This window comes from Micropterus salmoides, unplaced genomic scaffold (assembly GCF_014851395.1).
Source record: "Micropterus salmoides isolate LMB-PRFRI ecotype aquatic unplaced genomic scaffold, ASM1485139v1 Ms_hic_scaffold_16, whole genome shotgun sequence".
Classification (NCBI taxonomy): Eukaryota; Metazoa; Chordata; class Actinopteri; order Centrarchiformes; family Centrarchidae; genus Micropterus; species Micropterus salmoides.
Genome location: NW_024040707.1, coordinates 4,023,941 through 4,038,495, shown reverse-complemented (window position 1 = coordinate 4,038,495; position 14,555 = coordinate 4,023,941). Strand labels below are relative to the sequence as shown.

Sequence of the window (14,555 nt, the reverse complement as noted above, 5' to 3'; positions counted from 1 at the left end):
GCTCTCTAATTTTTCCCCCTCTGTCCTTGTTCCCCTCTGTGTTGTGTAACAGAGAATGGAGCGATCAGTGTGCAGACCGCTCTGTATGGACGTGCAGACAGTACAACCTGCAGTGAGGGCCGACCTCCACAACAGCTTACCAACACACAGTGTTCTCTGCAGGGCACCTTGGACATTATGAGGAAAAGGTACAATTCAAAATTAGAAACTAGTACAACCAGCAGGTCAACGTTTCCATTCCTGTTATAAAATAACTCAACTTCTAGATGATTAGCACCAGATTTTATACAAACGGTCATGGTCACCAGAGGATGAATCCTAAAGACTCCATGAGGTTGACATTTTTGGCTTTTATGAAAATATCTCAGCAACTATTGGATGGATTGAAATGTGACATTTAGTTTTCCGATCTTCTTCTAGCACCATCAGGTCGAAATTTCAGTTCGGTCTTTGACATCAGCAAAAGCTGTTCTTTGGGTCAGGAAAAATATATATCAGGCTTTTTAAGATAATTGGCATCAGCTGATGCAAAAAAACCCTTGTGTGGACACATCTACAAGCTGTCATTGTGGTTGCTGGAGAACAACTTGGTGCTCACCTCTGAGTTTTAGATGGTGGCAAAAAACTTATTACGCTCAGTCACCATTGTCTTCTAAATGTTAACCTGTTTCTCACATCCTAAATTACAGCAAATTCACATAGTACATTTTGGGAGGCTTGTGTAAGGTAAAGCTGGAAACGAGCTAATTTTCTTCTTCCTGCAGATGTAATGGCAAGAGCGTGTGTGAAACGAACACAAACACCTTCCGTGCTTCTGATCCCTGTTATGGCATCTACAAATATCTGGAGACCACCTACACCTGCCTCCCAGCAAGTCAGTGACATTTGTGCACGTAACTAAAAGTAAAGCAAAGCCACAAAGAAGTGAGTGCAACATGTCTAATGTTATTTATCTTTACTTACAGTCTTCAGCGTAGCATGTGAGGAGTCTTTGGCAAACCTGCAGTGCTGTAAGATCAAGCTTTCTCTTTTGTTTTTGTATTTTTGGTGGATTAAAGTGATAAAGTTATATATTTTTTGCAGTTAAACACGGATATTGAATATCTCCTCTTTTTGACAGCTGGAAGACAGGTTATATCTGTCTACAGTGCTTATTATGGACGCCGTGACTCCGCCACATGCTCCTACCAACGACCTGCCTCTCAGGTCGAAAACGTCGACTGCTGCAACCCCACAAGCAAAGTTGCTGAAAGGTACAACTGCTCACTCTTAAACAATGGGGAAAATACCATACAAAACACCCATTTTTCCCAGTCTTCTGTGCACATTCAAACACATCACTCTTCATCCACAGCTGTAACGGGAAACACAGCTGTACTATCAAAGCCAGCAACTCAGTGTTTGGAGACCCCTGTGGTGGCACTTACAAGTACCTGGAGGTGGCTTACACATGTAAAAGTAAGTAATTGAAAGGCCCTGTTGGGATGTTTCACTCCACTGAAGCTGATCTGTGGTCATGTAAAGCAAAATATCAGTATGTCCACATAATGTTGTTAGCAGACTCCTGCTTATACATAAAACATGTGACGTGTCATTCAGTGAGGTCGCGTTAATTCTTGATTTCAAGTGGAATCTATTTTCTTCAGTTTATCTGGGGCCGGGTCACGATTGCAGCCGGCTAAATATGGTAGTCTAGACGAAACAGTTGTGCTGTGTACTTCTGAACCCAGCATAAGTCTACTACTAGTTATTCCTAATATAACAAACAGCACATTATGATTAGAATATTTAAGATCACACAGATATTTCCTTCTAACATAACCTTGTTTTAATTGTATAGTATAGAGGGGTTACGAGATTTTTTTCTTTATTTGTATGTTTAAATGGTATGTTTTCACATTTAATATTTGAAGAGAAAAGTTTTTTTATAATTATCAAATGTAATGTGTTTGTCTTGGGTTACAAGGTTGGCTGGGGTTACTGGAGTGTAAACTTCCCCCAATCAGGGCAGAGCCGCTTATGTTAACATGAAGTCTGTAGTAGCATTTTTTTTTTTAGCAGTCTTTTTCTAACTTAACCTGTAACACTTGAAAATAAAAATGCGTTACTGCTGTCAGGCAGTGAGCTAGTTAACTAGACATGGTAACATTTACAGCTTACCTTACAGCAGATAAACACCAGAGAAATGTAAAACATGACCAGTCTGTTGTACATTATGGTTTCTAAGCTATGACTGAACAATGGCTGTGTTTAACAAAGGGTAAAAGATAAGTAAAGGCATACTTACTAGTCTTTATCCTAGTGATTAAAAGCTGGTAAGTGAGTTAAGATTGTTTGTCAAACTGCTTTTTCTTAGTCAAGGAGGAATTTTAATGTGTAAAATGCCATTTTAAAAAATGTCATTCTGCAGTAACAGAACACGTTTCTGCTCTCAGAAACTGAATTCAGTCTAAAGTCAGTGTTTTATGTCTTTATTTTGCAGATCCTGGGAATTAAACAAAACATCGCAATGTATGTGCTTTGGATAAAAGGCGGACTGAGTCAGCAGAATGTTTTCAGTTTATGATAAAACAGAAGTAATCAAGCAACCAATGAAACTATCAAAATTTCTAATACACCATTTGTCCAAAAGTATTTGGACACCTGAAAATTACATTCATGCAGTTGTTCACCACTGGGGTAAGATGTCCACATACTTTTGGCCTTATAGTTTAAATATAGTTACTCAACAAATAAGTAAAAATGGAAAAAATTGATTTGATTTACTTTTGTTTTTATTTGATTCTACTGTAATTAATTAATTTCCGCCTCATTGTGATACACAAATAAAATTGGCCTTGCCTCACCTTTGGTTCTGTTTCATTACACCACAATATCAAACGGTATAGTTCAGTCCCATAGCTAATATTTCTGGGGATTTGGGGAGGCTTATTTGTGTGTGTTTAATTTTTTTTTTTTTAAGTATTCTTGTTAAATATCTTAAAATTAACTTTTTTTTTTTCTACACAAAAAACATATTAAAACAAAGGATTATCTGGTAACTTGCATAAAATAGAAGGCTTTGATATATTTGGAACATAATGTAGGGAAATACCATTTCATTGAATAAATAAAATGTTAGATATTGTTAAATTGCTCCTCTGGCAATTTTGTATTGCACTTCTGTAAAGTTGTGGTACTTACAAAAGACAGATTGAAAATAAACTTATTTACTATATAAATATGGTCATTTATATAGCATTTATACCTTAAAAGCCCAACCAGGGACAAGCTTGTAGCTCGGTTGCATTTTATTTAAATTTAACAAAGCCTATGTGTATTCTTCCTGTGAAACAAATAAAGGTGTGTGACGAGAAAAGATTAGAGATTGGGTTAATGAGATTCAGAGTCAGACGAGATTTTAACACTATTTTAAAGAAATCTTTAGTGCTGAATTAAATACTTTAATTCCGGCATTCTGATGAATTTTTCTGCACCAGTTTATGGTGCAATTTTTATTTATGTAAAGAGAAACACAAAATTGAAATGGCAGGTGACAATTCAAACTCTATAGCCTAACGCTACCAGAATCTAAGTCAGTGCAGCTCTGTCATTCTGTGCTGCCATCGGATCTGTTTCTGCTGTAGATCAACTTAATTATTATCATCCCTGCTGAGTCATGATTTAGTCTTCCCTCCACCTTGTGTCTTTGTTTGGGGACGTAACCTCTTTAAATGTAACTGAGGCACCTTTTCACCAATTATTATGATAAATAATTTTATTTTAATTTAGTTATAAACTCCTGGACTCTAATAGCTCCTGTGTTTCAGCAGGTTTTCTACTCATGTTCAAAACTTTATGCACATTCAGAATCTCTCCCACAGATCTGTGTTCTCTGGCATGCCCACAATAAAGTCATAATATTACCAGACTAACGGCATCATTTAATGAGAAGTCTACCTGCCCTTTACTCTGCAGTGCATTACCTTATTGAACCGCTGGTAGAAACGTTATCCCCTTCAGACCGTTTGAGCAAAGAAGTTTGGGACTGCATGTGAAACCGAAAGTAACTGAAACAGTTCAGTTGATTCCTATCAGGGCGTATGCCGATGTTGCATCATCAGTTATAATTACATTTGAAACATTACATGTGAAAAATGGCAACTGCATGAGTCTCGCGAGACACCTTTTTATCTGACAAGAAATATCGTCATAATTTAATCTTGCGAGAGCTCGTGGTACGAGATCTCATCACACCCCTAATAGCTATATATATTTTGTAGTCTATCTCATACTTCATTGTTCATCAGTTTTGGTTTAGGCTATTTCAAAAAGACTTTACGTCAAATAGAACATATTCAGGCAAGATCGTATGCAGCATATCCCTGTAATTAAAGTTCTGTGGGTTTGAAATAAACAGCATGTAGGCCTGTGTGTGGTGGGTTCACCAACACATATGTTGGCTGGCCAGGAAGCTATGGAAGATTTTATTGGACTTCAATATTTGTAACCCACAGAAAACAATCCGCAAATGTATACTATGATGCGCAAATATTTCACTATCTATAAATATGTAGTTTTTGCATTTGTGATGTGTAAAATCATATCCACAAAAATACAGAATGACTACACACAAAACAGTTTTTGCGCATTTGCAGATTACTTCCTGTCAATTTGTGGGTCTGGTTACAGAGCAATTAGCAAATATGTACAACTTACTTACATAATTTAAGTGTTATCTACGCATTTGTGGATCATTTCCTGTCAATTTGCAGGTCACGTTACATTTGTGACTTCCTTTTTACGCATTTGTGGAATTTTGTCCAATCTGTACCACAGAGATCTGTAAACAGAGATCTGTAAGTGTGAGAGCAGTTTATTAGCTACACCAGGAGGTAGCGGTAGCGACATTGCCTCCCATGAGTTGTAAGAATATCCACTGCAGTACATAGGGTCATTTGTAGGAGACAAATACTTCTGCTTCTGCTGGACCACTGGACTCTTCTCCGTCTAAACGTTTCTTTACAAATGTGTATATAGTTTACTGCTGAATACTTTATCACTGTTTGTTTTATATTTAAATAAATATGAGCCTGCAAATTGTGTTTGTAGTAATATGTTACACCTTCCTGTCAGAGCTGTAAAAGAAAGCTTTGTAAAAGTATATGAAAAGCAAAGAAATTTTGGATTCTATAAAGTCCACTCTGTAATATTGCATTTCAATTAAGTTATAAAATCTTTGAAAAAAAGAGAAAGATGAAACTTTGAGCAAGATATATACATACTGACAGGACAAAGCATTAGGTACACAGTAGTATATTTATTCTCTTGACTTGCATACAGTCTATTTGTATTTGTTTTTGTATTTATCTATCACACACATGTCATGTCTATAGATATGTGAGATAGTGATATACAGTCAGATACAACAAATGTGTGTGCGTGTTACATTTCCAGGTCAACCGTGACATTCATGGGACATCAGTCCCTGTCATGCTTCTGGGAGATGCACTATACCTCCTCATGCAGCCTTATCTTCACAATGGACAACTAACTAACGATCAGGAATACTTCAACTACCGCCTCAGCCAAGCTCGTATGACTGTGGAGTGTGCTTTTGGTTTACTCAAAGGACGATGGAGATGCCTTCTGAAAAGAATGGCTGTTCAAATCTTGTGAGTTCCACATGTTGTAACTGCTTGCTGCTACGGATGCCTTTTGTAATAAACTTTATTATCCACTGAAAAGGCATAAGTGCAAATGATCAATAGTACAATTAAACTACTGGGATACTCTTACACTGGATCAATAAATTCTGGATAGCAAACCTTCATAAATGGGAGAAAAACATTTAAACAGAACCATCTCTTCTATGGGTGCTGAATTCTCATCCAAAGTTCAGAACGGTTGTGAATGTGCCATAAAGAGTGCTGATATGAAAATACTGCAAAATATGAAAGAACAGAAGCAAAGTATTAAAACTACAAGTCAGACTACTAAATGCTAGCCAGAGTGCATACATTCTCTCTCTCCTCTTTTTCCTTCTTTGACTTTGGGTCGCATTAAGAAGGTGGAGAGTGAGGTGCTGGCACTGGCGGTTAAACTGTGTCATCTGTAACTGGGGGTTCAAGTACTGTTCGGTGCCATGGCCTTGGGAAGGAGGCTGCTGGGTAAAATGGCAAAAAATCTATAAATTAAAATGATTACTTAACCCTACAATGTGCGAACTTCATTTAAACAGTGTGGCTAAAAGCAAATGAATATGTACAGTGGGTACGGAAAGTATTCAGACCCCTTTAAATTTTTCACTCTTTGTTTCATTGCAGCCATTTTCCAAAAATCAAAAAAGTTCATTTTATTTCTCAGTAATGTACACTCAGCACCCCATCTTGACAGAAAAAAACAGAAATGTAGAAATTTTTGCAAATTTATTAAAAAAGAAAAACTGAAATATCACATGGTCATAAGTATTCAGACCCTTTGCCGTGACACTCATATTTAACTCAGGCGCTGTCTATTTCTTCTGATCATCCTTGAGATGGTTCTACACCTTCATTTGAGTCCAGCTGTGTTTGATTATACTGATTGGACTTGATTAGGAAAGCCACACACCTGTCTATATAAGACCTTACAGCTCACAGTGCATGTCAGAGCAAATGAGAATCATGAGGTCAAAGGAACTGCCTGAAGAGCTCAGAGACAGAATTGTGGCAAGGCACAGATCTGGCCAAGGTTACAAAAAAAAAAAATTTCTGCTACACTTAAGGTTCCTAAGAGCACAGTGGCCTCCATAATCCTCAAATGGAAGACGTTTGGGACGACCAGAACCCTTCCTAGAGCTGGCCGTCCGGCCAAACTGAGATATCGGGGGAGAAGAGCCTTGGTGAGAGAGGTAAAGAAGAACCCAAAGGTCACTGTGGCTGAGCTCCAGAGATGCAGTCGGGAGATGGGAGAAAGTTGTAGTAAGTCAACCATCACTGCAGCAATCCACCAGTCGGGGCTTTATGGCAGAGTGGCCCGACGGAAGCCTCTCCTCAGTGCAAGACACATGAAAGCCCGCATGGAGTTTGCTAAAAAACACCTGAAGGACTCCAAGATGGTGATAAATAAGATCCTCTGGTCTGATGAGACCAAGATAGAACTTTTTGGCCTTAATTCTAAGCGGTATGTGTGGAGAAAACCAGGCACTGCTCATCACCTGTCCAATACAGTCTCAACAGTGAAGCATGGTGGTGGCAGCATCATGCTGTGGGGGTGTTTTTCAGCTGCAGGGACAGGACGACTGGTTGCAATCGAGGGAAAGATGAATGCGGCCAAGTACAGGGATATCCTGGACGAAAACCTTTTCCAGAGTGCTCTGGACCTCAGACTGGGCCGAAGGTTTACCTTCCAACAAGACAATGACCCTAAGCACACCGCTAAAATAACGAAGGAGTGGCTTCACTACAACTCCGTGGCTGTTCTTGAATGGCCCAGCCAGAGCCCTGACTTAAACCCAATTGAGCATCTCTGGAGAGACCTGAAAATGGCTGTCCACCAACGTTTACCATCCAACCTGACAGAACAGGAGAGGATCTGCAAGGAGGAATGGCAGAGGATACCCAAATCCAGATGTGAAAAACTTTCCCAAAACGACTCATGGCTGTATTAGATCAAAAGGGTGCTTCTACTAAATACTGAGCAAAGGGTCTGAATACTTATGACCATGTGATATTTCAGTTTTTTTTTTAATAAATTTGCAAAAATTTCTACATTTCTGTTTTTTTCTGTCAAGATGGGGTGCTGAGTGTACATTACTGAGAAATAAAATGAACTTTTTTGATTTTTGGAAAATGGCTGCAATGAAACAAAGAGTGAAAAATTTAAAGGGGTCTGAATACTTTCCGTACCCACTGTATATTACAAGTGAAATAAACTATCATCTGTAATTGTGTCTTGTTAAATGTTTGGGGTGTGGCTGACTGCATAAACACCTTCACCTGTGTTCTGAACAAAATGAGGTAAACTTGTGTACTGTATTACCATTGCTGGCTGTTCCCCTGTGTGGCTCGGGCCATCACAGTTGTGCTGCTTGTAATTTAAGTTGTCAGTTGTTGAGGCGGATGTGCAGATCTTTGCAAAATGTTTCAAGTGATCTGTCAAAATTGATTGATTGATTTTTTTTTTCTCCGAGCTAGTCTGAATGGATTGAACTGGATAGGACAGGGGAATAAGGTGGATGAGGAAGTAGCAGAGTACCAGCCCAACACAGTCTCACTCCCTACTCGTCAAATGTCTGACGCATGGTCAAGGCCCTTTGTCGTCGCTTTTTAAAGACTTGGGTAGCCCTTTTGCATCAATTATTGACGTTTAGGGATCCACAGTCAAGTTAGCAATGCTTAGCAACAATAAATATGCAATATCCGGTTACACTTTCAAGATAAAACGTAACGTTTCGATACATTGCCATGTTGAAACGCGCATAATTAAAGTCGTGAAATATTGCAGTTTCGTTAGGTTTAGGCACAGAAAGTACTTGGTTGGGTTTAGGCAACAAAACTACTTGGTTAAGGTTAGGAAAAGATCATGGTTTGGGTTAAAATAGCTATGTATGTCAATTAAGACTTAAGTTAACTAACGTTAATGTCAATTTACCTCACTCGCTTAAATAAAAACATTTAATGTTTTGTTTCGCACGGGACAGAAACCCTGTTCTCCTGCTTCAAGGTCCGGGTTCTGGCCCTCTATCCACCCCAATCACCTCCTTACTTCGTCTTTTCTCTTAAATATCATACTTGCCTTTACCATCAAAAACTGACACAACAGGGCTTCCCTCAATACGTCGAACTATGACGTCAAAGGGATCCCTAGTGTGTCACAAACTGACGATTATGGCTCTTGACCAAGCGTCCATATGTGACGACTTGGGAGTGAGACCGGGTTGACCAGCCTTGTTGTTCCATTTGTTATTAAATGTCGTTGTCAATTGACCTTTTTTTTTTTTTTATAGTAACTGTCTAGTTTTGCTTGGACAGTCCTGTCACCTCATAAAGCTACTAGGCATCTTGTTTCCTGATGGCATAAGGGACATGCATCTTCCACTTCTACCTTTTTCTACTAGTAGATGTATAGCCTACTTTGGTCCTCCATTTAGCTAACTTCTGACCTCTGCCTGTTTTCGGGGAATGATTATGTTCGGTAGGTACAGATGCCAGCATGTCGTACATATTGCGTTTACACCTACCAAAGATCTGAACCTAATGCGAGCCAGACTACCTCCAGATGTGGTCAGACAGATCCACTCACAAGGGATTTACACCTTAAATTAACATGCATTTTTCATTATCTGGATTCCTGGATACCAGGTGTGAATGGTCCCAAACAAGAAAAGCAATCTAGTGAATGCTATCCAATGCAGTGGGGAAAACACAGACCTGTATATCGGGGAAACTAAACAAACGCTACACAAACTCATGGCTCAACACAGAAGGGCCAAAGCCTCAGGTCTCAGGGGCAAGACTCAGAGTTTACTTGCATTTGAGGGATAAGGGACACACCTTTGATATTTATCTCCAACCGGCAGATGTGATGGCAAGAGAGTGTGTGAAACAAACACAAACATTGTCTGTGCTTCTGACCATCTGGTGCCCTGGTGCAGCCAGAACAGTCTGGAGCTCAACTCTCTGAAGACAGTGGAGATGGTGGTGGATATTAGAAAGAGCACAGCCCCACCCTCCCCCATCATCCTTCCTGGGCACCATCATCTCCCAGGACCTCAAGTGGGAGCTGGAAATCACCTCCCTCACCAAAAAAGGCCCTGAAGCAGTTCAGCCTGCCAAAGACAATGATGGTGCACTTCTACACCGCCATCATTGAGTCCATCCTCACCTCCTCCATCACCATCTGGTACGCTGCTGCCACTGCCGGGGACAAGGGCAGGCCGCAGCATATCATTTGCTCTGCAGAGAAGGTGATTGGCTGCAATCTTCCTTCACTTCAGGAACTGTACGCCTCCAGGACTCTGCAGCGAGCAGGAAAGATTGCAGCTGACCCCTCCCTCCCTGGACGCAAACTGTTTACGACTCTCCCCGCTGGCAGGAGGCTGCGGTCCATCAGGACCAAGACCTCTCGCCACAAAAACAGCGTCTTCCCGTCCCTCGCTGATTGATACTCCCCCCTTTCAAGTAATACAAATGTCTCATTTCATGCACAAAGCTGGCACATTGCACATATTTCTTGTCAATTGTTAATCCTTGTTGTTCTATATTTTTGTATTTTGTCCGTTTATATATTTATCTACACAATACTCTCTTCCGTTGCAATACGTCACAACACAAACCCGAAATAAGGCACATGTAAATATCTGCCACGTTGTATTATTTTTCTCTGTTCTTTTTATTATTCTTATATAACTTGCATTGTTTATTCCATATTTTTATATTTCTAGATTTATTTATGTCAACTGTATGTTTGTCTACCTGTGGCACCTTATCACCAAAGCAAATCGTATGTGTAAAACACTACTTGGCAATGAGCTCTTTCTGATTCTGATCCCTGCTTTGACATGTACAAAAACCTGGAGGCCACCTTCACCTGCTTCCCAGCAAGTCGCTTACATTTGTGCACATAACTAAAAGTGGAACAAAGCTATAAATAAGTCTGTATTTGACACACAAAGTTCACTTCAGTGTCCTATGAGAGGTTGTTTTTTTTCACATCTTGTATATAGGCAGTTTGGTCAGGTTTAGGCAAGAAAAACTACTTGGTTAGGTTTAGGAAATCGCCACAGGCTTCACGTAAACCGAAGCAAACGCAGGACTGAAGCATTGTTTGTTCTCAGGCATCTTGTTGTATGTTGCACGTCTTGGTATTTGATTGTCTGTAACCATTTAAAGTTTTCTCCTTCAGTTTGCTGCAACTGACAAGGAACTCATGCTGCGTTCAAGGCATCTCTGAACTGGGAAACTTCCGACCTCCAACTAGAAACAGTACTTTGGAACGCCATTTGAAGTCGGATATCCTACTCGCGAACTCGGAGAAAAAATATGTACCCCGACTTCACGAGTAGCAGCCGAATGACGTCGCACAACAATGGCAGCTCCCGTGGAAGCACACATTGTAAATGGTAAAAGCGGAAACTAAAAGGCAAAGTAAAGAATTCAAATAAAATAATACATACTAGTCTCAAATAGTAAAACTTGTTCTGCATGTAAAGTGATGTAGAAATATTTTGTCAGTGTAATTAGGTAGCTGCTTACAGTAAACAATATCTGAAAGTCATCTTCTGTATCCAAAAGTTATTGAGGAAAATGTTAAAAATGCCCAGAAATGTGAAAACATTTGGAAATATAGCCTAAAACTTTTGCTGACTTTTGAGGATTACCAACTGATGTAGCTAGAAGGATGCACAGTTGACGAGTAACGTGTATTTCTCACTTGTTTTAAATAAAATGGCCATCCTTTTAATTAACACCGAGTGCACTGTTGAGGGTTTAACTTTGCATAAATTACATTTAGCGTCTTGCACCACCATGCAACTGAAACGCTTTGAGGTCGGAAGTCGTGAGGTCGGAAGTCGTGTATTTCAACTTGGAAATTTCCCAGTTCCGACCGGTCTGGAATGCAGCATCATTCCAGGTTTTTTTTATTGGTGACTAGTTTGCACAGAGAGAGGCAGGTCTTTCCCCTCAACACAATAAATAGCAGGTGTGTGTGTTTCACTGCAATCAATTCAACTCAACTCAAGCCAGATCTTCTAAACACCATGCTCTGCTCCAGACTCTGCACCACCCTGTGTAAGTACGCAACTAACTTACTACAAGGTAGATTTAGTCATCATTTTTCAACACAGGGTTGTATAATGAGATTAAGTTGTAGTTCCATTTAAGCTACTCACAATTTATATTCTGTAGATGAGTGGATAAAGAACAAGTCACACCAAAAAATGCCTATTTTGCATGGTGCAGTGCTGAGATTGAGTTTAGGGGTCTCACTGGGGGAAGAAGCTGCTCTGTAGTCTGGCTGACAGCAGATACTTCTGTATCTCTTGGGTTCTGGACTCTGCGCAGGCACTTCAGCTCCCCTGTGAAAGATTTTAGTGTTTCATGGTGTTACCATCAACTCCCAGAACATTGCTAAACTGGATTTACACAGAAGTTACAAGACTAATAAACATGTTTTTTTTTCTCTTCCAGTGCTGGCAGCAATGTGTTTGCTTATGAGAGCAGGTAACTGGATGTTTTTGCTCTTTGTCCACTGGTCACTTTCATTTCCTGACTTCACTAATCGTCCTTCTCTCTCTGCCTTGACTACGCTCATCCTTAAAACTTATTCCACAACAAGTGTGTATTTATTCCAAAATGCATGACTCCCAGAACAAATTTTTCATTCTAGGACTTTCTAGAGCCACCGTTGTGGACCCCTCGTCCAAGGTGAAAGTGATCACATGTGATGACGACGTCCAACGCCTGAGCTGTGGTATGACTGAACTCAAAAGTTTGTGTTTTTAAGGCAACAAGCAAAACAATTTAGTCCCCTGTAAGTGCACTATTTTCCCAGTTGAAGTCTTTTGTGTTTTAATGAAAGTACTGTAAACTGAACAGATCACATTGACAGACTAACACTGTCAGTTTCGGACTTCTGTTGACAGTATAGAGAGACCAAGTTTTGCTCTCTGACCAAGTTTGTTTCCCTCTGGTGTGTAGCACCAAAAGGAGTGATCAGTGTGCAGAATGCTGTGTATGGACGTGCAGACAAGGCGACCTGCAGTAAGGGCAAATCTCCCCAGCAGCTTGCCAACACCAAGTGTTCTCTGCAGGTCACTGTGGATATGGGGAAAAGGTACAATTCAAAATTAGAATCTGGCACCAGATTTTATACAGTCATGGTCACCAGAGGATGAATCCTTCTGTGGTGGGTTGGTGATGGCGCAATGCATAAGACACATGCCTTTGGTGTGAGACCTGGGTTCAAGACACTTAACCCCTAGTTGCTCCAGACATGTGTAGCAATTGTAAGTCGCTTTGGATAAAAGCATCAGCTAAATGATGTCCTTCACACACCGGCAATTCAAAGCATGGTGTAAATTGCTTCACATAGTATATATTGTGAAAGCTAAAGCCTTTTTCTTCTTCCTGCAGATGTAATGGCAAGAGGGTGTGTGACATAAACCCAAACATCTTCCATGCTTCTGATCCCTGCCATGGCATCTACAAATATCTGGAGACCACCTACACCTGCCTCCCAGCAGGTGACATGCACGTAACTAAAAGTGAAGCAAAGCCGCAAAGAAGTGAGTGCAACATGTCTAATGTTAATCTTTACTTTGACAGTCGTCAGCGTAACATGCGAGGACTCTCCGGCAACGCTGCAGTGTGGTAAGATCACACTTTCTCCTTCGTATTTTCGGTGGATTAAGGTGTTGCGGTTCAACACTGATACTGACCATCTCCTCCTCTCTGTCAGATGCAAAAGAGGTTATATCTGTCTACAGTGCTCATTATGGACGCCGTGACTCCACCACATGCTCTTCCCAACGACCTGCCTCTCAGCTCCGAAATGTCAACTGCTTAAACCCCACGAGCAAAGTTGCTGAAAAGTACAGCTGCCCTCTCATCTTGTTAAACAATGGGGATTAATATCATCCACATCTTTCTCATGTGACATCCCCATTTACTGTATTCACTCTGTATCCGCAGGTGCAATGGGAAACACAGCTGTACTATCAAAGCCAGCAACTCAGTGTTTGGAGACCCCTGTGTTGGCACTTACAAGTACCTGGAGGTGGCTTACACATGTAAAAGTAAGTACTTGAAAGGCCCTGTTGGGATGTTTCACTCCACTGAAGCTGATCTGTGGTCGTGTAAAGCAAAATATTGGTAGGTTAGCAGACTCCTGCTTATACATAAAACAAGGACATGCCATTCGGTGAGGTTGCATTAATTCTTCAAGTGGAATGGGGAAAAACTGTCTATATTGTCACGATGGCGGCAGTAACGGAACATGTTTGAGCTCTCAAACTTCATCTGTCTAATGTCTTGTCTCTTGTTTTGCAGAGCGTGGGAATTAAACAACAAAACATGGCAATGTACGGCGTCAGCGGATGCAACCAATGAGACTTTGAAATTCCAAATGGAGCATATAGCCAAAAGTATCTGGACAGCGGCATATTAAACTGTTGTTCACCATCTCATACTGGGCTAAGTGTCCAAATACAGTTGCTCCACAAATGACTCAAAATGGGAACAAAACTTGCTTTAATAAGCCTTTGATCAAGGAATTGCCTCTTCTGTTATCATCTTGTGATGCACAAATAAAATCTGCCTCGCCTCACCTTGTGTTCTGGTTCATTACAATAAATGATCAAATGGTATAGTTCAGTCCCAGAGCTAATATTATTTGTGTTGCAATAATTTTTAACTTGACGTGGTGGTAAAAGCAAAGATCTGTCTCTGCTGTTTGAAATGCAACTAGCTTGTATCGGCCGACTGACTTGAACCTCAAATCTCTGGGATTTGAAGAAGGCAGTTGAAGCACGCAAACTCCAGAATATTACTGAACTGGAGGCCATTGCTCATGAGCAATGGGCCCGGATTCCT

At 40.4% G+C, this 14,555-nt stretch overlaps 1 protein-coding gene across 1 annotated transcript in view; it reads left to right on the top strand.

Moving 5' to 3' along the window:
* Positions 1–14,289, top strand: part of LOC119905069 (rhamnose-binding lectin-like) — a 36,377-nt gene extending 22,088 nt beyond the window's left edge. The window contains exons 4-18 of the mRNA XM_038721777.1: positions 53–188; positions 765–874; positions 966–1,010; positions 1,121–1,253; positions 1,355–1,458; positions 2,483–2,495; positions 11,563–11,753; positions 12,153–12,185; positions 12,352–12,435; positions 12,663–12,798; positions 13,098–13,207; positions 13,290–13,334; positions 13,423–13,555; positions 13,656–13,759; positions 14,013–14,289. Coding sequence (XP_038577705.1) covers positions 53–188; positions 765–874; positions 966–1,010; positions 1,121–1,253; positions 1,355–1,458; positions 2,483–2,495; positions 11,563–11,753; positions 12,153–12,185; positions 12,352–12,435; positions 12,663–12,798; positions 13,098–13,207; positions 13,290–13,334; positions 13,423–13,555; positions 13,656–13,759; positions 14,013–14,026 — 1,391 coding nt within the window. The 3' untranslated portion in view covers positions 14,027–14,289. The remainder of the gene's footprint in view (positions 1–52; positions 189–764; positions 875–965; positions 1,011–1,120; positions 1,254–1,354; positions 1,459–2,482; positions 2,496–11,562; positions 11,754–12,152; positions 12,186–12,351; positions 12,436–12,662; positions 12,799–13,097; positions 13,208–13,289; positions 13,335–13,422; positions 13,556–13,655; positions 13,760–14,012) is intronic.
* Positions 14,290–14,555: the final 266 nt, after the last annotated feature.